Source organism: Megalops cyprinoides, chromosome 22 (assembly GCF_013368585.1).
Source record: "Megalops cyprinoides isolate fMegCyp1 chromosome 22, fMegCyp1.pri, whole genome shotgun sequence".
Lineage (NCBI taxonomy): Eukaryota > Metazoa > Chordata > Actinopteri > Elopiformes > Megalopidae > Megalops > Megalops cyprinoides.
Genome location: NC_050604.1, coordinates 4,957,823 through 4,982,507, shown reverse-complemented (window position 1 = coordinate 4,982,507; position 24,685 = coordinate 4,957,823). Strand labels below are relative to the sequence as shown.

The 24,685-nt window shown below is 42.5% G+C and overlaps 1 protein-coding gene across 1 annotated transcript; it reads left to right on the top strand.

Annotated features, from left to right (window-relative positions):
- Window positions 1-151: 151 nt before the first annotated feature.
- On the top strand, window positions 152-24,685 carry LOC118769602 (gamma-aminobutyric acid receptor subunit alpha-6-like). Its single transcript, XM_036516789.1, has 9 exons — window positions 152-732; window positions 977-1,095; window positions 3,812-3,879; window positions 4,806-5,026; window positions 5,991-6,073; window positions 9,880-10,023; window positions 10,575-10,727; window positions 18,945-19,204; window positions 23,729-24,685. Exons 1-9 carry the CDS (start codon window positions 647-649, stop codon window positions 24,290-24,292), a joined length of 1,698 nt encoding a protein of 565 aa, XP_036372682.1. The 5' UTR covers window positions 152-646; the 3' UTR covers window positions 24,293-24,685.

Below are 24,685 nucleotides of genomic sequence, written 5' to 3'. Positions count from 1 at the left end.
AACGGCTGAAAAATGCAAGGTGAACGTCTCTGGCAAGAAAAGGTTAATTACTTCCCGAAGCTAACTCATTTTTCTCCCGTTGCGCTGTTGCGATGTTGTTAGAGACGCGATGTGCCAGAGACGTTTTAAGATACGTGTGATGCGTCTGAAAGGCAGCAAGTGAGTCTAGTTCAGCTAAAAGCAATTGACCTTGGATTGTAGGTAAACAAGTGATGCGAGACACCTGCTAAACCGCGCTGTCTAAATGCGCTGTTGTTTCTCTGAGACCGAGTCGTTTTGTCAGGAATCTTGATGTGTGCTACGCTTTTCTCCTCATTACTAACGGTCCAAATGCCGCTTTTACTGTAAAGGGAACGCGAACCATTCAGGCATCACCCCCGCTCTGTTGATTCCCGTAACACCGCCATGTGAAGATTCGCCACCAACATAGTTACGGGCCGGGGGCACGTTCGTCTGGCGACAACACACAAGACATGTAACAGTATGCTCGGATGAGACGGACTTCTTTCTCTCGGAAGAGATTGCGGGAGATGCGGGCGGTCCATTCGCCTCGCGCTGTCGATTCATTCACTGGTTGCGATGTTTCACTGGGACAAGACGTTTGGTAAAGAGACATGTGAGGGGGTTTAAAGTATGGCAAGCAAAGATGGTTTCTGCCAAGAAGGAGATTGTGATTGCGATGTCCCCCGGTTACATTTCCACTCTCATATACTTTATCTGCGTGGCTTCTTGGTGAGTACTTTCAACCGGGGTGTACTGGCGAAATTCCCCTTTTTATTTTCGAGAGGCTCCGGTTTTCACTTCAGTTTCTTATAAAATTCTTAGCAAACACACAGTAATGTAACCCACAGGAGTCGTGGATTTAATTGTAACGATAATACTGATACTCGCTTAATTGAGTTAATGAGACAAATCCGTGAGAAGGTTGTGTGTTCAATGACATAACGCCCATTTTGTATCAATCGTTTTTTTTCAGTGTAAAGCGAATCTCTGGACAGATTAAACGGGATGAGAAATTATACCCTGAGAATTTCACGCGCATTCTAGATCGACTTCTGGATGGCTATGACAACAGGCTACGACCTGGATTTGGGGGTATGTACCGGGATCTGTTGCAGGTTACGGGACTGAGGTACGCGTTCGTTTGTCTCATACTTATGCGTCCACCCCGTTCATGCGAGGGGAGGAGGAACTGACCGAGAGGTAAACAACAGTTATTGAAATCCTAAAGTTGAAATCTTAAAATGGGTTGTTTTGTTTGCTTAATGTGGGCAGAGGAGATTCTAATACTGAAATACTGTCACTGAAAATCAAGCACAGTAAATCAGCGAGTCGAGGGCTTTATACTGTTTAGCAGCATGCTGTGTTAAGGTTACCGATTTATTTTTGCAGTTGTGGACAGATAAAATATATTTTCAAACTGTTGAACTGTAGACCTTGACAAACATTTTTGTCGGTCTTTAAATATCAACAATTACAGCAAGAATAGTCGTAATAATAACATTAGTGGTTGTACGAAGTCATTGATTCATGTACATGTTGCTGTGACCGATACCTTCAAATGTCACGCAAGTTTAGTTATGTAATCGGGGTGGGAAAAGTCGCTTCATTCACTGTTTGCAAGGACGATCATATGTAAGTGCCGATGTTCTTTCGTTTGAAAAATCCACGAGGTGTTTTTAAGAAAATATCCAAAGAACATGTGCATTGCGGCTGTGGAGATACAAATAATTTTCCAAAAACGAACTGCTATCATGCACTATTACAGCAAATCTTTGAAAAATCCCCGGTTACCCTATCACCTCCCACCTGGGGAACGGTTGCCTTTAGGTGTTTCTAATATTAAAGCTAAACAAACTTCTAGCTAATGGTGATCAATTACATTCCAGAGAGGTTTTATACTCTGTACACTGTAATAATGATAATAATAATAATAATAATAATAATAATAATAATAACGTCATCATAGAAAACGCAGTGGTGCATGAAACCGTATTCTGGTCGTTTCTTTTTAAGATACTGTAAACAGTTTAAGAGCCATGCAGGGCAGCGCCGTTTACTTGTATCAACGCCAGCTGCCCGCACCGCAGCTACTGAGATCCGGCTGTACTTCTGTTATTGGTTACTTATTGAAAGTTTGAGCTGTGAAATGGAATGCATACTGTTGTGCGCCGGTGAGAATCGGGTTAATTCTGCTAATGGTAGAAGAGATTATCGTCTCGTGTCTGAGGCATTCTCTTCAACTCAGCTGTTGCATCCTGTTGAGAAGGAAGTAGAGATAAGTAAATAATTAAAAAATAAAAGTTGGTTGCCTAGGAAACTGTAAGAAGTTATACAAGGTCCCCAGAATTAAATAGCTAATGAGGGTTCGGTACAGTAACTTGACAGTGGCGTCGTCAGAATAATCCGGGCACGTGAAATTATGGGAGAAGATAACTGAATCGGGGGAGTAACTCATTTGAGTCGTATCTCCTTAATGTAGAACGAATAACAACATAATGAATGAATAAATAAATATATTCAGTTATTTTATTTAATAATTCTGTTGGAATGATACACCGTATACAAATGTTATTAAAACTTGAGGATGACAGAGCCTAAGTGAGAGAATCTATGTCAAATTGAATGGTGTGGGGATATTTTCTGTTGAAACGTTCAGTGAATAGATATTTGGTAGTTATACCACCTTGTAACATAAAGAAATCTCAGATGAGCTGACCCCAGAAGGAGGTGCCCATCCACCATGGGAGCTGATCTAGGGTCCTGCTACTCTCCCCTCTGAAAATGATTTCCTATTGGATGAACACAGGCATGAGGAAAAAAAACTGGTCTGAGACCAGATCTGGAATCTTAAATAAAGGGTTCTGGGAGTGGACTTCAATGTCAACTGCTCACACCTAGGTTATTAATGTACAGTACAGACAATACTGCACATACTATTAGAGTACATTTTATGAATGTGCTAAAATCTGTATTAAAACCCTCCTCAGCATTTATTCCTTGCATGAACTTGCTTCTGACTGATCACTCCTGAGCGAAAGTCAGAATATATCACATTAATATAGAGAATCCTGACCCCAAAAGACATCATTTTGCAACTGTGCTGGTCTTCAGAAAGTCTTCGGAGCAGAGAGTCCCTTCATATCACCTCTGTGTCTTATATCATCTGTGGGTCGGCTTTGCAAGGCAGACTGATGGCAGGTTATGACATGCGTGAATAAACAGAACTTGGAATGATCTACAGTTTGCTTGTCTGACTCCCAAGACTGATTAGTCAAGGTTTTGCCAATGATAAAAAAAGACCAAAGTCTCTTTTTGCTAAATCTGGGAGCAATTCAATACTATTGACTGTTATGGGCAGTCCATATTACATGTCTAAAAGAAATCAAGGATTAATTACAAATGTTCTGGACTTCCAAGTTCCTAATTAGAATTAGAAATGTAGAACTTTACAGGAATTAATTGAAATGAGAATGACCAAATTCAAATGGATACAATTAAGACAATCAAGTGGATACGATAAAAGCATTTAAGGCAGTGGCACTTTTTTGTCATAATGTACATAATATTGTTTTCTTCAAACTGAAATAAACATGTTATAAAATGTTATCAATGCCTTATTTTTAAACTCCAGACTGTAAATGCTCTGCCAAATGTATGCACACCCATATTGCTTTGTGGCTTCTATCATGTAGAAAATCTACAAAAGTATTAAATGTGTGTGTGTGTGTGTGTGTTTCTTTTATATCTTGTGTGTTTTATCTGTTTGGGAATGCATTTGCTCATTTCATGCAAATCTCTGTTTGAACAGGCCCAGTGACTGAGGTGAAAACTGATATATATGTTACAAGCTTTGGTCCCGTTTCAGATGTTGAAATGGTAAGTGCTTCTGCAAGAAAATGTTGCTGCACTGCCGCATTGCATGTGAAGGCTACTGTGCAGAGGGTCGAACAAAGCACCTAGTGATATGGACATAACTTTCAACACAGAAATGATACTTTGCTTTCTGCATGCTCGTATCCTGAGACTTACATACCTTGCAATTGCTACATGTTATTAATTTGTATACAAAATGTACCTCAATATCAAAATAATTTAGGCATTTGTTTGTATTGTTCTTTTTGGTAACTGTATTTTTACAGTTTATTTTTGCTTTAAATTAAATGCTGAAAGAAATTATTTAGATGAAGGACATTGTAACATATTCAAATTAACTGTTCCTTGCAGAGTAGAGAGGTCAAATTTAATTCCAGAAGGGTTGGGTATGAGCCATACATTTCTTCCCAACCAATTCTCTGAGCTTAATCGGTACAATTAGTTCATTTTTTTCACACGTTTGCGTTTATGTGTTTCCCATAAGTCACTGCAGTCAGGGCACGTCCACAGTGATTTGGGTTTGATTTGCAAGACTACAAACAAATGCCAAAACTGGTAAATGACTGGGCTAATGAATGCATTTTGAGAACTCAGCTGATTAACTAATTAAGAGCTCTGGCTAATTAACCAATTAACAGTAAAAGCTGCCGTGAAGGGTTTGCATGGGTCTCTTGGGACTGAATCTGACACTACTGCAGGCTAAGAGTGAAAAATGGTTTTCTTCCAGAAGCTTCAGCAGAAGACTTTATTATTTGTGTTTTGCATATTTGTATGATTGGTGTGGTGATACATATGTGGCCTCTAATATCTTAGATTAAATTTGTACAAATACAAAAAATACAAATGTATATTATATATACAAATATATAAATGTTTAACATCTTAATCAAATCTGGGTCGTCCCAACACCCCCCCCCCCCCCCCCCCAGGAATACACGATGGACGTCTTCTTCCGCCAGACATGGGTGGACAGGAGGCTGCGCTACGAGGGCCCCATCGAGATCCTGCGCCTCAACAACCTCATGGTCACCAAGGTGTGGACTCCTGACACCTTCTTCAGGAACGGGAAGAAGTCAGTGGCCCACAACATGACCGCCCCCAACAAGCTGTTCCGCATCATGAGGAACGGCACCATCCTCTACACCATGAGGTACAGACCAACGAACTGATTAACCAATTGATTAAGCAATTAGCCAACTATTTAACCCATTCACCACTTAAGCAATTTATTGATTTGATTTGACAGTGCTACAGGCTCCACTGTGAAGCCAGCCAAAATATTTGAAATGCATGAAAGTGTGATATTATGGCTGAAAATAAAACGCAGGTAAAGTGTTTGATTGCATTTACTGGCTATTTGTGTGTCTGCCTGTTTGAGTCACTGCCATGTAAACACTCTGAGTGGTTCATTTTCAAGGACTTAGTCACTTTCCCCTCAAAAATGTCCAGTCGGTTTTAGGAGCAAATGTAGTATGTACTTTTGGTTTTGTATGCTAATATAGTATTGTCTTTGTCACCCATAACAAGCACAGCTGTGTATTTACAATGTATGTACTTAGGTATAATGTACCATAGCTGTCCATTGTCAATCTACACATTGCTGTTGTTAAACTTGGTTGTATCTTGTGTTACAATGTGTATTTACATAGTAGTTATGGTTGTAGGTTGCAGTGGAGCTTCTGTGTCCAGACATGTAGATATATAGTAATGACTATTAAGAAACATGCTTATGGCTTCTGTAATTACTCTTGTGGAACAACCACAATGTGTTTGCACATAGTAGTTACAATGTAATTACATAGTACTACAGAGGTTAAGATGGTGCACAATTAACACATTGGTAAAAGGGCCATTTGATGTTACTAGGGGCCAGCATATGTTCAGAGAACAGTCCTAGACCAATAAGATAAAACAACTAAGAGGGAGCACTGAAACATCATAGCAAAATGGATCAAAATGGATTCGATAGCCCTGAGTAACAGCACACATGTGTTAACATGCAAACCCACCCCCTCACAATGAACACGCTCACCGGCAGTCTCACCTTTAACCCTCCAGGCCCTGACCCCCCACGCCCCGACTAACCTTCCCTCTGCATGTCCCCCCCCCCACAGGCTGACGATCAGCGCCGAGTGCCCCATGAGGCTGGTGGACTTCCCGATGGACGGACATGCCTGCCCCCTAAAGTTTGGAAGCTGTGAGTGGAACACGGTTGGGAGTACATGGTATATGTGCTGGTGTTAAACACGGCTCAACAAAGGCCCTGATGCAGGCATGCACAAAAAATGAAACAATGATGACATAGCACGAAAACAATGCTTATAAACTGACACTTGGGCCAGAAAGTAGAAATAAGTACTTTATTGTTACGCTACAAACATTTCATACTGCCATGGTACAAGTTAACATGAAATATCTTATCTCACTTCTGCCTCCTGTGGGCTTAAGGATTGAGACAATGTTGATTGAACTGAGAGAAATACAGACCTATCCTGTTTTCACATTTGCAAAAGGCCCAACTGGCAAAGATGATCACATTGGAGGCTAATGCACTGTGACTAAGGCAATAACGCACTAATGCAATAAACAGACTCTTAGGCCCTGTTTACACTTGGTTTTAAAATGCGTCTTGGGCGATCGGATCACAAGTGGACAGCCGAGACACATCGCCGTTTACACCTGTGTTCATCATGCGTCTCCAAGGTGTCCAGCTGAGCACTTGTGTTCAGATTTCGTTGCTGCCTACATCACGTCTGCTAGAATGTCAAAGGGCCCCATGCAAGTTATTATCTCAGTCTCTGTCACCAGGTAAGCGCCAGATTTTTTTAGCACGGGCTAGCTAAGAAAACAAAAATGTTTCAAGAACTAATATATATGTACAGGCTATTCCAACTGTTGAGATTAGCTGGACAAAGTCATTTGCGACTTGCAAAAGAGCGCAGGACAAGATGAAAAAGGAAGAATGTTAGAAAAGCAGTGCCTTTCGTCGCTGCTGTGATAGCCACAAGACCACCACGTCCTGCATTTTCCTGTTACATCCTTGTCGGAGAAGCATCAGGATGCATTAGCATTTACGCTGCAAAAGATATGTGGTCAAATGCGTCCCAATAAGAGTAAGGCTATAGCAGCATAACTACAGGATAGGAGGCAGAGGGCAAGCACAGTCATGAGGGCAGGCCTGAAGGTGTAACCACCACATCAAAGTTGGAATCGCTAAGACAGAGTTGCTGTCCAATGAATATAGCAACAGCACTCACAGCTCACGCTACCAGAAACTCTATGGCTTCTGTTAGTCCTCCAATCCTTATCCTTCAACTAATAAGTGAAATTGAGATAGAAATGTTAATGTTTGGGTAATGGGATAGAAGCCATCAGGGCAATCTGAGCTGGAAAATAATGTTTTGAGGAGAGACCAGTTGACAGCGTTAGGCTGGGCCCATGACAGCTTTACGCTCAAGGTCGTTTTGTCTGGGACTCATATTGCTGCATTTTTGGGTCACGCGTCCCTTGCCTTTCCCCTGAGTGGGTTGGCTGTGTGGGCTTTGCTTCTGTCTTTGGTTTAGAAGACGTTTTTCTGGGCCTGCCTGTTTTTAGTTTTCTTCTTGTCAAGCACCACACCCTCTCGGACACCTCACAGGTTGATGGGCTGTCACCTCAGTGCCATTGAAATAAAACAAAGGAAAATAAGCATCAAATAACCCACCGCTATGGCTCTCTGGAGGATGGTGCTGGTCCGAGAGAGTTGGCATGTTCTCCTTTGCCTCTCTGATTTTGGAGTTCACATTTGCCACATTTGAATTTGTTTGGTTTAGTCAAAGGCACACACACACACACACACACACACACACACACACACACACACACACAGCACACACACACAGCACACAGGCAGGTTAGGCCAGCCAAGTGATGCAGGTATGAGAGTCCTGGTATTTCAAGCCAGAAATGTAGCTCCTAACATCGGTCACTGATGATGGTTTTACCACTTCAGAGCAAGGCAATGGTGAAATATTATCTGAATACATTACTTTTTGAATTGCATTTAGGCAGGCACAACTTCCATTTTCAAATTTCCACAATTTCCAAAAAAAAGTTTAATCAAACATTTGCATAGAAAAAAAGTTCAGGTAATAGCCTAAGGGGGTGTCTGGAAATTTTCCTCCATAATCTTTGTTTTAAACATCGATAGTCAAAAGACAACACAGCTAAAGTGCAACTCAAAGTGCTGTCTTGGAACATCAATACCTTACTCTGTGTTCATCGATTATCTTATTTACTGTCGTCACAAATTAAAAGTAACCTTTAATTAATTTTGCGTTTTGGAAAAATGTCAGAAACCTTTTAGACTGTGCCTAGTCGGTGGTGTGGAGGACGTGGCCAGTGGGTGGCCTTTAAAAAGGGCTGAGTGAGGAACACCTTGTGACATTTTCAGCTAACAACTCCAGGTGCCCTTGAATCTTGTTGGGCCTCAGTGTTCCAGCCACAGTGAAACAAGGAGGCAAAAACCACACAATTCCAACCGGTCCTTCCCTGGCAACCACCTCTAGGCTCTCTGGGGTCTCCCCTCCACACGCGTCTCACGAGGGGATTGAATTGCAGTCTGTGAGGGGTGAACGGGTGTGGGGGAACTGCGTTCTGAGAGCTGACATTTCACTCGGGCTAATTTGGCTCGGTGCCAAAGATGGGACGGAGAACAAAGTGGCCGCTGGCGTCAGCACTAATGGCAGACGTAGCATCTGGAGCGGCGGGGCCGGCGGGCTTATCGCCGCGGCGCAGCGGCGGACAGATAGCATCACATCAAAGCGTCGGAGAAGAACGGCGGCGAGCGCAGCTCTTTCCCCTGCATGTCTTTGATTGTGACATTGGAGGAGACGGATCCAGATTTCTTCCCTTTTTCTGTGTGGGGGCAGGGTGGCTGTGTGAGACAAATAAAACCCTGAGAAATCACTTGGCTGGCCACACCAGTTACAGATCAAGTTAAACTTACTCTGTGGGTGCCAGGTTTGTCCACCAAAAACTTTCCCTGGGGTATATATATATGTTAAATGATGCATTCTGATGAAAAGAATTTCTATACATCTGCTCATGTTAGCGTTATCCTGAATAAGGTTCTTACCAAAACATGTTAATCAATATGTTTTACCCATTAAAGTAAAGGAATTGTATATATTCACTGTGGTTGAGGGCCCTGCTATTGGGATCACTATTGTCATTAGACGTTACCTCTTTTGCAATCTATCCTTTTCTTGTGTATTTGTGATATTCTGTATTCAGGAGCACCTTTTGGAGTTTTCATTCATCCATTGATGCACTCCTATTGCACTTTTATATTTCTACTAATTTCTTTTTCTCCCCAAGAACCACCCTTGTTTTCGTTTAAGAAGATATTTGCGGTCAGGAAGTAGAGGCTAATCAGAATCTGACTGTTTTTGCAGTAAGGCTAAATCAGAATCAGAAAGTGTGTCCACCAAAAGGTCAGAGTTCATTCCGCAGTCTCGCAACAACACAGACTTGATGCTCTTTGAGGCGAGGGAGAGGTAAACTCAAACTTCATCGATATGACTCAACCGCAGAAGGCCCGTCTCCATGGCAGTGTGGAGAGGCAATATAAACACTCAGGAGAGCGCAGAAGGCGTTCAAGCTCTCAAGTCTGGGGGAAGAGAGATCATTCAGAGTTCACTGGGTTCAACTGCTCTCAGGGCTCTGGAGGTTTGACCTTAACAGGACCGGAGGCATTATGCCATGACATCACTTGATCAGTGGAAGCCCTTGTTCAGAGACATTTTAACTTTGTTTGTTTATATATTAGATATTTATATATATTTGAGCCTGCAACCTCATGACCGAAACTATGGTTCCTTACACAATACTCTTGCACTGCTGATCATGTATTTTAGAGGTTATTTATAGAATTCCTGATTGTATTTCATTAGCCTGCTCTTCCCTTGATGTCAGCCACTGGTATGGGCTCACTGAGTTCCATGTGGTTGGTCCTCTTCTCAGATGCATACCCCAAAACGGAGATGATCTACACTTGGACCAAAGGACCCCAGAACTCTGTGGAGGTGCCCTCAGAGTCATCGAGCCTGGTCCAGTATGACCTGATTGGACAGACCGTCTCCAGTGAGACCATCAAATCAATAACAGGTCATCACCGTGTGCCCATTATCCTGTCCATAAATAAATCTTTCATTGTCATGCATTTCTCATACAATTTAATGTAAGCAAAACCCTTTGTGCGCATGTAAGTTTCTGAATTGGATTGTGAAAATGAAAGGTCTGTCGATGGGTCACAGTACATACAGATTAGTTAATGTATTGTGATGCCTCCTTGCTTTAACACATGCTGAAGATAGATCATAAATGAAAGAGCATCAGTGATAATAATCCTACACAAATGGAATGAGTGGAGTCCCAGACAAAAACATAGTCACACTTTGTAAGAAGCAGTGTGCAAGTTTGACTGGAGTTTTTACAAGAGGTAAAAGGGAATGAGGATGACTTTAGTATATGAAGTGTGGTATTTATTTATTTATTTTTTGGCTTCAGATTGCGACTAAAACACAGGCTATGTATTTGTATATGAAAGAAACAGAGAGAGATAGCGAGAGAGAGAGTAATTTTATTCCATTGCAATTTTCCCTGCTTTTTTGTTGTTTCGGATCAATCTAACCACGGGCATGTTTATTACCTTCCAGGAGAATACGTAGTGATGACTGTGTACTTCCATCTGAGGCGGAAGATGGGCTACTTCATGATCCAGACCTACATCCCGTGCATTATGACTGTGATTCTCTCCCAAGTGTCCTTCTGGATAAACAAAGAGTCCGTGCCCGCGAGGACAGTGTTCGGTATGTAACACGCTTCCGGCAGGGCTCCTCAGTCACGGCCCCGTGCCCCTGCGCTGAGCGACTCTCCTCTGTGCTCTATCAGGTAAACAGCGCTGTGAGAGACATACAGCCATAGCCTCCCTGTACAAGCTGCTTGGATTTTAGACGGAGGTGATTTTAATCATATTCCCCTGGAAAGGTAAACATGATGTAACAGTCAAGGAGCTGGGTCTGTATTCAGAATGCTGCAGAAAATACTGACATTGCATTACCAAGGTGTTCAATTCTCAATAGCTTCAAAGAATATTAAGCCTCAGAAATGGAGTTTACATACAATGAAGGCTTTGTAATTCCCCAAGCTTTCTTCTTCTCTTAATTATCTTATTTTTTATTACTACTACTTCTACTGCTACTAATTGATTATGCTAGTAATATAAATAAATCAATCAGTAAAATTTTGTTTGTTATGGAAAAAAAGGAACATTATACTCTGACCTCAGGAGACTACTGGAAAGTAATAATAGAAAAGCTAACACAAGGCATCAGTCTATCAATAATAATAATAATAATAATAATAATAATAATTTATAATATAATGATATTTAATATAATATAATGATATTTATGATTATTGAGTACAGGATCTTGCATGCATGGGTGGGGACGTGGGTGCTTGCTTACAAAGTAATTACCGCAATTACTGCTGTTGCATTAATTATATACTTAAATCCAACACAAGAAACCAGCTACACAGCAAAAGCAGTTAAACTGTAAAACCCATGACAGATATCTGGACTTTTTTCCCTTGATCTTTGCTGCCAATCCAAAACCACTGAGTATGGCAGTGTGCTGGGATCGGGTGAAAGAAGCTTTTCCCTCCTATGTATCATCAGAAGAATAATGAAGGGTGTGTGCTACAAGTTGCTGTGAGAGAGCTCTCCCAGCAATCGTTGCACCTTTGAGCCTATATACAGCAATGTATTCAGCTGCAATTCACATGGTTCTGTGACCCCTTTACAGATATATGATAACATAGCATTGTTTGATGATATCTGATATGCCCTCCTATGATATTCTGTGGTCTCGAGCTTGGTATATGATACCAGAGAGAGGCAAACCTGGCCTTGCAGCGTAGGGCATCTTCTTGGGTCTTTGTTTGGTCTCATCTAACCTTTAAAGGCAGAGGCTGGAAAGCTACCAACAGGGGAGACAGAGAACTTCCATTTATTTCACAATTACCTTGGACCTGTTTTTTTATTGATTTGGACAAAGGCATCAGTGGAAAGGCTGCCAGCTTGAATAAAGATCCCTGTTTGGCACCAATTTCCTTTACGCGTGATGGCACCTAAGGTAGTAGAGCTGCAATTGTGCTCTTCAACAAAAAAAGTTAGTTTTTAAGTTCAATATCAACTGCTAATGTCTTTGTTGTAATTGAAACAGTGTGTGTGTGTGTGCGTGTGTGTGTGTGTGTGTTTGAAGAGTACAGAGGAAATCTAAGCATGTTCAATGTGATTAAGTACAGAAGAAACTGCTGCTGATGGGGAACTCTTACTAAAACTGGCAACCTTGCCAACTGGCAAATCGTGCTTAAATCAAACACACTTGAGTATGTTTAAGGAGATTGTAGACAAGTTGTTTAGCTGTGTTTTGGATTAGCTGTAGAGGTTTGATTGCACATGCAGGAAGGCAAGCAAACAGGGAGCTGCAGTAATCCGGGCATGAGAGAACCGGGGCCTGAACTATGAGCTGTGTTGAATATGTAAGTGAGATGGCAGATCCTTCAGATGTTGTATGGGAAGAATCTGAAAGCCCAACTCACCGCTGTCACCTGAGAGAAAAACAGTTGGCTATCGAGCATTACACCAGTGCGCCAACTTACTAATGGTAAGTCATCTCCCTTCCTGCTTTGTAGCAGACTGAGCTTTAATTACATAATTTCACTATACAAATTTCAACAGGTTAGACTCACATAGGTAACCATACAATTAAGGTGTTGGCTCAAGAAGCTTTCATGTCTGCAGGATTTTCCAGCAGGAACAGGGTCAGACTACCCCTCCTTGAGTGGGGTAGGGGATTCTACCCCTAAACTTGATAATAATTTGGTGTAGTTCAATGTTGGGTCAAGTAAACAGGCTTATTTACCATTCTTTGCAGATTCACGTTACTAATTTATTTTATGAGAAGGCAGCTGTGTGGTGTAGTGCTAAGGAGCAGGGCTGACAACCCAAAATTTGCTGGTTTGATTCCCTGGTGGGTGCTTCTGATTCACTGCTGTTGCACCAGGTTCCTTACCAGCATCTCCTCAGTAACTGTCCAACAGAGAAAAAAAAACAGCATGTCTAAACCGTAATCTGTGAAAGTCACTCTGGATAGTGATATCTGCAAATGAACTGTGATGTAGCATAAAACATAATGAGGGTACAAGAAATGGAGCTTTTTAGCACCTCTGTGATCTAGCGCAGGTGCAGAGGAGGAAATTGGCACTGTCATTTTACCACTGGCCCCCGCTTCACTGGGAAAAAAGAAAGCCGTGGCCATGGGAAAACTAATGGGACCGCTCCGGTCCCTCTCCTGCCTCTGCGCTGTCTGGACTGCAGCAGGTCCCTGGCACGGACCTGCACGGCCGGACAGATTTGGGTCTGCGTCCACCTGCCATCCTTTGGCGCTGGTCAACGTGCTGCTTTTGTGTGGCTGGGTCTCAGGGCAAATACTCACAGGATCATGTAAATATTATGTTTCATTACACTACATTATTCTGCGCTTAGAGGATGCTGTGATTCCAAAGCGACCTCTAAAGCTTGCAATTTTTACATGCCATTCATTTATTCAGCATAATATTTACTGAGTAAACTTGGGTTAAGCACCTTGCCCGAGGGTACAAAAAGCTCTGGCTCAGTCGGGAATTGAACCACCAGCTTCAGGGTTTTGAGCACTGCCCCTTACCACTACCCCCACACTGCTGCCTGAATGGTCTGTAGGCACAAATTCTGAGAATTTAGAATCGATACAGAGCTCCCTCTGGTGGACGAAGGCGGGACCAGCACTGTAAATGTGCTCCGTCATTAGGAACATATTCACTCTGTCTGCAGGTGGGAGCTGTGTCTGGGATGCTTTCTTAGTCCTGGCTATCTCCTGTTGACCCCGCCGTGCCCAGCGAGGCTTGCGCTACAAATTCATTGCCACAGTTTGAGTATGTGAAACATCCACTGCTGTCTGCTGTTATCCCAACCCCCCCGCCCTCTCCCGGGTGCATTTCCCACTCCCTCTGCTGTTTTGTCTCTGCACGCTCTCTCTCCACATGCTCGAGATGCGGGGTGCAGTGATGCTCCTTCATGGTGTTAAGTGGACATGGCGTTGCACAGGCAGGAGCTCATTTGGCCCTATTATCCTGAGTACGCTCTGAGGCACCCTGTCATGCCACTGCCAGGGAAACAAAGGTGCTGAATTCACACTCACCACACGTGGGCCTCTGATATATTAGCAATGTAACCGCTGATGTCACAATGGAAGGACACTGAACGTTTTGTTTTGCTTGTTGGAGCTCCTTACCCAGCGTAACTGACACAGATTCACGTTCATATTCACATACAGTCATACAGCTGGGCCAATTCAGGATGACAGCAGTATGCAGGGCAGGGTTTGAACCCGCAACCCCCCCAGATCAAAAGTCTAACCGCTGCCCAGACAACATTCACAATACTAGGCCCCTCTGTGCCCCTGAACTGAGAGAAGTAGTGTTACACTACCAGAGGCATGCCCTCGGGCGCAGTAGACTGGGAGGAGGGATTCTCTCGCATCTGCCTCTTTGCAGAGGGAGTGTGGCCACAACTGTTGCTTGCATCTGGCAGCAGTCTCAAAAAGACAAGCCATAATTTCAATCTGTGGGAAAACAACAAGAGATCTACTCCAACCAAATGAAATTGATTTGGTTCTAAATGTTTGATGCATTATGGTGACCATTTGTATGTTATTTGTATGAATATTATTATTTCACTTATTTATTTATTTTATTTATTATTTATTTACACATATTATCTATGTGTAATGCATAGGCACTATAGGGCACATTGGTTTAGCCTGTTAGCTTTGGTTTAGCCCAGAGATGTTAGACATCGGGGATAACATGCGATTGTGATTGACTATTGCTAATACCATTCAGTCCACCAGTATCTCAGCTGCCTTCAGAGCAGAGTTAACACAGAGGGAGCTGGAGCTTTTGCATTGTATTAATGCAGCAGTGTACTTCCCTGGATTTCCTGTGGTAAGGACATCCGCAGGGATAATCGCCCAAAAAAGAGTCAACTTCCAAGCCATTTAACACAGAGTGACAGAGCCCTCTCTTTCCCTCCCCGCCCCTAATAGAGGCTCTTGTAGCAAGGTCTCTGCTCCTGAAAATGCATCCTCTTTTTCTCCAAAAAAGAAAAAAAAATATGCAGGGCTGCCTTTTTCAGACATTCCATTCTGTTCTGGGGTGCAGGATCGTGTTTAGTGCTTTGCGGAATGAGCCGGCACCGTGACTGCTCAGAACAAATTGCCCAAGATGAAACTGAATGGAAAGACGACGGCCGCAAATCTCTACAGAACGTCACCCACTGTTGTGATTGGGGTCAGCGAGGAATCACATATGAACAAGCCACAAGCCTTTTTTCAACAGAAGGACCTGTACCTGTCTGGAATGGTGGAGCTGTCATTTATTTTTCTAGGAATTTTAAGGTTTGGTCAAACAAGTTGAGGCCTTGAATGACAGTTATTTAACGACCTGTAGGTTGCCTAGCTTGTGCTTTCATTATGGCCATTCACTTCTGAATAGTTTCCTCCTCCTCCCTTGTAGAAAATGACAGTAATGATTGAATTATTTTTTATTACTTGAATGATCACAAACATGATAGCCCTATACAAAAATACTTTTGATGTCAAGTCAAATAGAAGCCCAGTTCTTATTCCTGAATTAAGCATGAAACAGACATGTTTCTGGAAGGTCAGGCAATGTTGGCTGTGCGTATTTCCAATCGAAACAGCAACATGCAAGGGTCACTTTCTTGTCAATATCTTAATGCTCACAGCTTTTTGATAGCATCCTCTTTGAACCTACTGCAGTTAGTAGGTTAAACTGTGGCTACATCCCAGATCCTTCCCTGTCTACTGTCTCTTTTCTCTTCCTCAGAACAGGGCTGCTAATGACTGATCGGGGATCACTATGGGGTGATGGAGTGGTTTGAATGCAGCCCCATTGCCCAGTGGTTAGAACAAAAATCATTCAAGGGTCCCGCAAGAGCCTTGAGAAAAGTTCTCTAATAGAGAGTTTGACACTTACTTCCAAGTCACTTACATACAGAGCTTTTCAAAGTCAGACAAGCTATTGAGCATTTCCCATAGGAGCCTGGCCCATCCATAATTGAGCAGCTCATTCTTATTCGGCCATGGAACGCTGTAGTGTTCTAATAATGAAACAACTTTTATTGTACAGTTATCGTACAGGTTGGCCCAAAGCGAGTGTCTCCCAGTTAGCCAACACCAAAGTGCGACCAATGACGCAACAAACCCATGTTTTCCCCTTTTAACCATCACAGTTGGCTGTGATTGACAGGTTGTTGACAACCCTTGAAAAATGTCATTAATTTCACTTCCCAACATACATATCTTTGGGGCCACAATTTCCCTCACAGCTGATTACAGAGTATTCTTCTTCAATTTTCAGGATGTCTGTGTCACTGCTGTCATGTTGTCACAATGATGACTTTGGGAGGAGGCTTTTAAAATGCACACCCTCTCAGTCTTCAAAGTGCAATATTTTTGTGAGTTCTGTCTGAATAGTGCTGCCAGCACATGAGGGACAAAACACATTTTTTTAAAAAAGATGCACAGACCCATCGCTTATTGTGTCCACATATAAAAGGAACCCTGCAGTTCCAAAACAAACAAGATAATATCTCTTTCTGCACTAATCTTTTTTCCCCCGCAGTGAGATACCCTCTGGTAACATTCAGTAAAACTGTGATGTTCACACTGACAGGAAGTCAAGAATTGCAGGGACCTTTTCGCTTTCCTCTTCAGGTGACATTTGCTGATTATGTCTGCAGGCATCTGCTCTGTAGTTACTGTATAAATGAGGGGAGCTGAGATCTAATACACTAGATGCTTTTCAGTTATATGGTTCACTATATGCATTTTTCCTAGACTATGCCAGAATCCAGAGCAATTGACATTTTATCCATTTCAGCAGCTCTGTACTTTCAGAGCCAGCCAGGGTATGTGTCTTTCATGAAAAGGGGTACGCCAACAGAGTCCTTACCCGGATATGAACCTGCAAACCCCTAGATAATCCCTAATAAATCCCTAATAACTGCCTCACACTTCTGTAATTAAATCAGTATGCTATATAATATTAGTTATTAGGGCCCACTGAATCTAATGAGCTATTTCCATATCACAGAACTGTCACCACTCACTGACCAGCATATCTTCCTTTGAAAAATGGTGTACCTATGCAATTTATAAAGATGGTTTAAATATATCCAAGATCTTATCTGTTGATTCTTGATCAGCACAATGAAATACATATGAGTGACTGCAAGCAACTGAATAAAAACATCAAACCAAAATGCCATGTTTAACCGTTTCCAATTTAATCCAAGTTGATGAATCACCCTGAGAAAGCCGAGGTAATATTGTTCATTCCTTGAAATTGAGTCAGGTTTTCACGCAATGAGTCAATGAGTTTCAGTCAAGTATTACAAAATGTTGAATTCTCATTTCAGTACTGGAAACCAGCCACAGTAGAGTGACTTCTCTTTGTGTCTCTGAACACAATGGAAGTGAATCGAAAACACCCTGTCTCTCTATTAAGAATTATATTTAAGAATAATGTCAAGTACTGATTCCGTGGTTTTAGACTGGAGCAGCTGCTGGGCCAGGGGGAAAGTGTAAGCCAGTCAGACCGATTTGATTCTTCATGAAAGGCCTTGCAGTCTCTGCACTGGTCCCTCTGGCTTGCTTATTGGGGATACAAGGGGTTTTCATCCCCAAAGGAGTTTTTTACTTTTTGTGGTTACATTTGTAACATCTTCATTTGATGGATTAGTTCTTCTTTTATGGCTCTAACTAATCTGGTTCATTTAGTATTTTTTTAAATGATTCTACTAAATCAATTCAAAAATGCAAATGTCATTATCAGGTCATCTTTCTGTTATGATTTTGTGACGTATGATTTTGCTGTCCAGTCATGAGTGTTATCCATGAATATTGAATATTACGACAGTAACACATCTGTCCATCATTGATATTTGTAGAAGAAATTCACTCGTACCTTCTTTATGGCTATTTCAAAGAAATACTCTTGTAAGGGCTTGTTGTGGTTTGGGTGGAGAATGCAGTTTAAACCTGAAGCCCCATTCTGGCTTTAACACAGCAGTAAGAGTAGACACACCATCAGAGCTGTGATGTTCCATTAGGCCTTTGATACGGCCCCTGTAGTTCTTTCACTTTTGATGTAATCCAGTAGAAATGCCTTAATGTGCAGTGGCAGATGGCACTTATGCATATGGAGCTCTAACAGCAGGGGTAATGTGTTGTGCATTTCATAGACTAGTGATGATATTTGGGGGGACATAAATGGCACTGGGGGACATCTATGTACTGTGTAAGCATCTCTCATTAAAAATATTGAGCGTAATTAACTCAGTAATCATCATAAAAAAAGGAGAGGCCACATAAAGGAAAGACTGTGGTACACACAGTAAGGTTGTGATGCATGCAAATGAAGAGGTGCATTCTGGGGTCCACGTGTTAAATGGAGTTTAATGGAGAAGCTGGTTGGCTGCCTTCTATCTCTACCGTCCTTAGCTGGTTATTTGAAACTAGTCTTAAAGCTGATTGGCAGGTTCCTGTCTTATCCTCCCTTAACTGGTTCAGTGGAATGAGGCTGAAAGCTAATTGAATGCCTTTTAAGGTCCTCCTCCCTTACCTTTCAGACTCATTCCATTTAACGGACTAAGGGAGATGGACACAGGAGGCAACCAATTAGCAATTAACTTATTCCATTTGACAGACTAATTGGCTGCCTCCTGTCTCCTTGGTGTGTTGAATAGAGTGATTCTGAGAGCTGATTGGTCGCTTCCTGTCTCCAACTCCCTTAGCCTGTTAAATTAAATTAACCTGAAAGCTGATTGGCTGCCCTTTAGGTCCTCTGGAGTGATTCTGAAAGCTAATTGGCTGGCCTGTGTTCCTGGCTCCCCTCAGGGATCACGACCGTGCTGACCATGACCACACTGAGCATCAGCGCCCGCCACTCGCTGCCCAAAGTCTCCTACGCCACCGCCATGGACTGGTTCATCGCTGTCTGCTTCGCCTTCGTCTTCTCTGCCCTCATCGAGTTTGCAGCCGTCAACTACTTCACCAATGTGCGGGCAGAGCGTGCTAAGAGGAAGCTGGCCAAATGTCCACCGGCCCCCAAGGCCACCCCGGTGAAGAAGGCCAGCGACCCTGAAGAGGTGTTACAGGTGAGTCTCTGTAAGCGCACTCAGCTGTGAAAAAGTCAGTCGCAGCCATGTACAAGGGTCCTCTAGGAAGTATAAAGAGCCACCACAATATCAATGACTATGATGCCTTGAAAGTTTGCAAATAATCATTCCCACCAATTGCTGCCATTCTGTCTCCTCAGAGTTCACCCATTAGCGCATAAATGCTCACATTCCTTAATTGCTTAGCTTGAACCAGAATGATCTTTACTCTCTTAATGCATGAATATGGTTGGATATTTGCTGAAATCCAGGTTAGTGCCTTGCTGGACTAACGCCAGCGGTCCTTCTGCCTAAATGCACTGACAGACAATGAAATACCTGCAAATAAATAAACACATCAACACAGACGTGCGGTACCTGTGTAACACTGTACTGCCAGCCTATCAGGATGCCAGTGTTCTGATCAGACAAGCTATCAACCAATTGAAAGCTGACACATCATACAAGGACTTACTTTATTAAGAGTTGCTACTTAAAGAAGGTGGGGGGGAGGGATTTTATCAACAAATAGGGACCTGATCTGGCATGTAATTTCAAAGCTCAGGGACCTTTCCTCAAGATGGGTTGTAGGGTCTTGTGGGTGAAATCCCAGCATCCATTGCATTGCAACAGATGCTGTCTCAGTGAACAAGGAAAACAGTTCAATTTACTCCTAAAGGATGTTGTGCTGGTCTCTCTGGGCTGGTCTGAATGTGCTTGCAACTTGCTGTCGGATGTCAGCTATGGCGAGCGAATCAGAAGATCGCGCATGCCTCGATTCTGTGCTCTGTGTATGAGAGCTGGAGGTTTGGTTGGCTCAGCGCCTTAGAGGAGGTTGCGGGGAGGGGGGAATGTGGGGACTCCCACCCTCCCCTTCCAACTGCTTTCACTCCAAACCTTCAGAGGTCAAAGGGCATTGATTGAGAGTTGAGTGAGAGTGCTGGATACCTTCCCAGAATTCTCCATCTTTCTGGGTGGAGGTATTATCCATCACCATAGACAACAGAGAGAAATGAGGCCGTCTCTGAGTGGAAATGTTACCTTCATGTTCCATTCAATTACTGCCCGCCACAGCGTGGGACCCATCTTAATAAATAGCAGGAATGTCATTACTGGCCTCCTGGAAGTATCATATTCGCCTCTACGAGGCTGCCACTCTATCAGCTGACCTTACACAGGGCTGCCATGATCAATGCACTCAATACATATGAAAAGCTACTATTTAGACCCACTATCCTGTTAGAATTAAAAGTCAGAACAGCATGCATGCCTGTGTCAGAGATCACATTATACTGTGAACCCAAAAAAGATGGATATTTCAACCTTCTGAACAACAAAAATGGGAGACTGTTTGTCCAGCTGTTTCATCTTACAGATAATGTTCATTCACTGAACATAGGCACATGAATTCTAGAATACAATCCTATTGTGCACCACAGCCTCAGTGGTTTCTGTATTCATGATGCAGATATGTTCAGGTGCCAGTTTGACATCTAAAAGCTGTTCTTTAAATCCCATGGTTGAGTGGCTGTGCTTGCAATGTACTGCAAGCACTCTCTGAGTAGATCAGAAGGCCACTGAGAGAAGTGAGTAAAACAAGTGAGAATATACAAACTTTCAGAATCTCCTTTATGGTGTCCATACATCAATTGCTTATTTATATTATCAATTTGTTTAACAGATGACCAAACCTAAAGCGGCTTGGGTCCAGAACCTCAGGGTAAAGCAAATGACATCAATTCTCCACTGTGGATTTAAACTCACAACCCCTTTGTAATAAGTCCCATTTTCTAAACACTGCACCACAGTATCACAGCATCAAAGACGGTAACCTACTCCTCTGAGAAGAGTACAGATGTTCTTTTTATGAAGACACTCAGAACTCCTTGTGTGATGCCACCAAATAAAGGTGTGCTCAGGTCTGTTCGAGAAACATTTATCACATGGTATGACATCAGAAAGACACAGATCCTATTGGTGACATTTATCAGTGACATATTACTTTGCTCTTTATAATCATCTTAAACACCAGAGTGAGCAAGCATTTAATTCTGTCACTTCCTAGGTACAAACCCTACCATACAGTCTGCTCCTCAATAAAACACTGCCCTTTAAATCGGGACTGTTATCTTTTATAAGGTTTAACCTTTGCAGATGTCAAATCATCTGCAAGTATAACATCTCCCATTTACTGATGTCAATTTATTCCTCAAATGCAGCGGTTATTTGATGGTTACAAATGAATAATCCAGTCACAGTTTGTTGGGCTTGATGCCAAAGCGTGTGACAGGTTTGATATGGCAGCTCATGCAGAAAATAGTCTAGAATGATAAACTGGCCATGGACTGAACTTCTATCAGCTCCAGTTTTGAGGATTTTCAGTCATTTGGGACCCACGGCCTAAGTGGTTGGATGGAGAACAGAGGCATACACAGCCTGTGGAGTGGAAAGTGTTACTTCAGATGCACACTGCGGGTCCATGTACCTTTCAGACTCAGGTCAGAGACCAGTTTGTCTATTCATGGCATAATATTGGTTAAAGCTGTTAAAATACTTTTAAAGCAGTATAGTTATGTTTTGATCAATTTGGTACAAGCAATGAAAACTACAGAAATATTATTTTCAGCTTATTGCATCTTTACGTATTGTATGTGTTCTGTTTCTGAAAAATTCAAACTGGTAATTCGTAATGTATAAGTGGTAACGCAGTGAGTTATTCATTTCTAATGATATAAACAGGCCCTACATTAATGGGAGCACGAGGGGCTTTTCTTTGTAAAAATCTTAACTGTGAATTGCTCATTTAAATTGTCTATCTTAATGAAACATGAGACTGTTTTCTTTTTTAAATAGAAGGTAGAACTGGAGTGTGGCACAGTAGTAAAGAGTAGGGTTTGTAAAGATTGTAAAAGGTTGGTAGCATGATTCCCAGATGGGCTACTGCTGTTGTACCCATGGACATGGTACAAAACTTTAATTGCATCAGTAAATATCCAGCTGTGTAAATGGATTACAGGTAAATAATGTAAGCTATGTAATTTTCTGTAGACAAGAGTGTCTGCTAAGCTAAAAAAAAAAAGCTAATGTAAGGTCAGTGTTTGGAAATGAACTTCAGAGAATGTTTTGACCACCCTTGGCTTTTGAATCTAAACTTACTGGGTATTCAGTTGACACATCCATACCTTGCCCAATGGATATTAGAAGTCTTATCACAGTTTAAATTTAATTCAGTTTAGGCCCTGAGGTAACTTACAGTGGACAGTGTTGGTTTGTTTAGTAGTACCATCATCAAGAAACTCCTTTCCCACCTAAAGAAACGTTATGTCATTTTGATTTAAAATGAGGCAATGAGAGGTCTCAGGGTTACCGGCGCACTGGGGTGACTGAAACACCATAAAATGCTCTTAGGAGTGTTTAGTGTCTAAATTTAACTCCCTGATTTAAAAAAAAAGAAAGGATAAATTTCAGAGAGAGGCCTGCCAGATGAGAACACTACTCTCCAGATATAATTTAGAGGCAATTTCCCCTAGCCTCTCAAACTGAAAAAAATAGAAGTGACATAAATTAATAAATGAGCATGCCAAATGTTTTAAGGCATAGAGAAGGGTGCCAAAAGCATCATTTGTGATGTATGTGCGCCAACCTTAAAGCTGTCCCCCCATCCCCCATCCCCCATCCTCAGCCCTCATGTTGTAAAGCTGAATTATGTCATCTCTGGCATCTCCACTGTAGCCCGATTATGGCTCTGCTCAGTCATCCATTAAACGGTCATAAGAACGGTAATCAAGTCGTAAAAAGAAACGAATATATTTGCGGAGCAAGACTGGAGCTGCCCGATGACTCACGGCTGGTTCCGAATTTCATATGGATCTCACAGGGCATGAGCTCTTCTCCGAGCTGCAGCACAGAGCTATGGAGAGCCAGCAATCAGTTTTTGCACGTGCCAAATGGATACTTGCATCACTCGGAAAGCAAATAGCAATTCATAAAATACAGAAATACATTTAGCTATGCTCGAGTGATGTATTTCATCGGTTTGCAGTTTTGAGACTGGTCTGAGCATAACAAACAACTATATTCATTTGAAATGTATGCAATATTTGCTCTTTTGCAACCTCTTTCTGTTGGATGTGTTGTGGGTACTATTCAGTCTACAATAACTGACATTAATGTTAATGTATGTGCAAAATTGCAATTCCAGCTGTGTAGCAGGGAACAACGATTAAACGTTGAAATGCACAGGCAACAACTATGCACTTTTTTGAAACATTCAGCTTCAAAGTATTACATTCAAATTTGAAAAAAGCATTTCATTCCTATCAGATGTCCTAGGGTTGGAGGTAGTAGAGCTCAATCACACAATCGACAATGTGCAGACCATGGGACCATGGGCCCAACAGTGTGTGCAGTATGGTCCAAAAGAACTGAAATAAGGTTCTGCATGTTCTTCTTCTGTGTGAGGTTCTGTGATATTGAGGCCTTGTGTGTTACACTTGTGTGGTCGTTTTCCTTTCCCTGCAACAGAATCCAGACACCAATGGCAGCTTGCGCAAACGGCTGAACTATGTGGCCCAGTCAGACTCAAACCCCGCCCAGAGCGCTGACCCTGGGGGCAGGAATAGGCCGGGTGGGGTGAGACAGTCCCTGGTGGGCCACGTCCCTTCTGCATCCACTGGAGCAGCAGCGGCCGCCGTGATGTCAGCCTCTGCCCTGTCTCACTCCAGCCCCAACCCCTTCAGCCAGTCCAACGCTCTGCAGATCCTGGCCTCCTGGAACACGCCCCCGGCCCCGCCCTCCACCCCACTGCTGGTGGGACGTGTGCCGTCCAATCTGAACCCAGGCTCCTCCTCCCTCCAGCAACTGCTGAGGCCCAAGCTGGAGCACATACAGATAACCGGGGGAAAGGCAGAGCCCGGGCAGGCCACACCCAGCAACCAGACCGCCCCTCCCACCACCTCTGGGTCCAGCGGAACCAGTAAAATCGACAAGTATGCCCGAATTCTTTTCCCAGTGTCCTTTGGGGTTTTTAATATGGTTTACTGGGTGGTGTACTTGTCTAAGGACACCATGGAGCCTAGAGAGGGGTAACCCCAGTGTGCCTCTTTTTCTATCCTTACAAGAATAATAAAAAGATGAACATGAGGACAATCTTGAGGCCTGGATTCCATTTCCTCTAATCTGTAGGAGATGTAGCTAATGGCCTAAAACTGTAGATGAGACATACCTACAAGAGCCAATAAGCAAATGAATGGAGTAATTACCTCAGCGATAACATTAGGAAAGAAACACATAAAAGGTTCTCGAAAGAGGAGCATGTTATGGAAAAAATACAAAAAACATTCCAAATATATTGAATTGTATTAATAAGAGTAACCTCTGTGTTTTCAATGGATGTATCTGGATATTAGTGACAAACTACATGTATTCCAGCAATATTCTTTCATTTTTGGGGAAGAGAGTTTCAATGTGAAAAATTCTGTA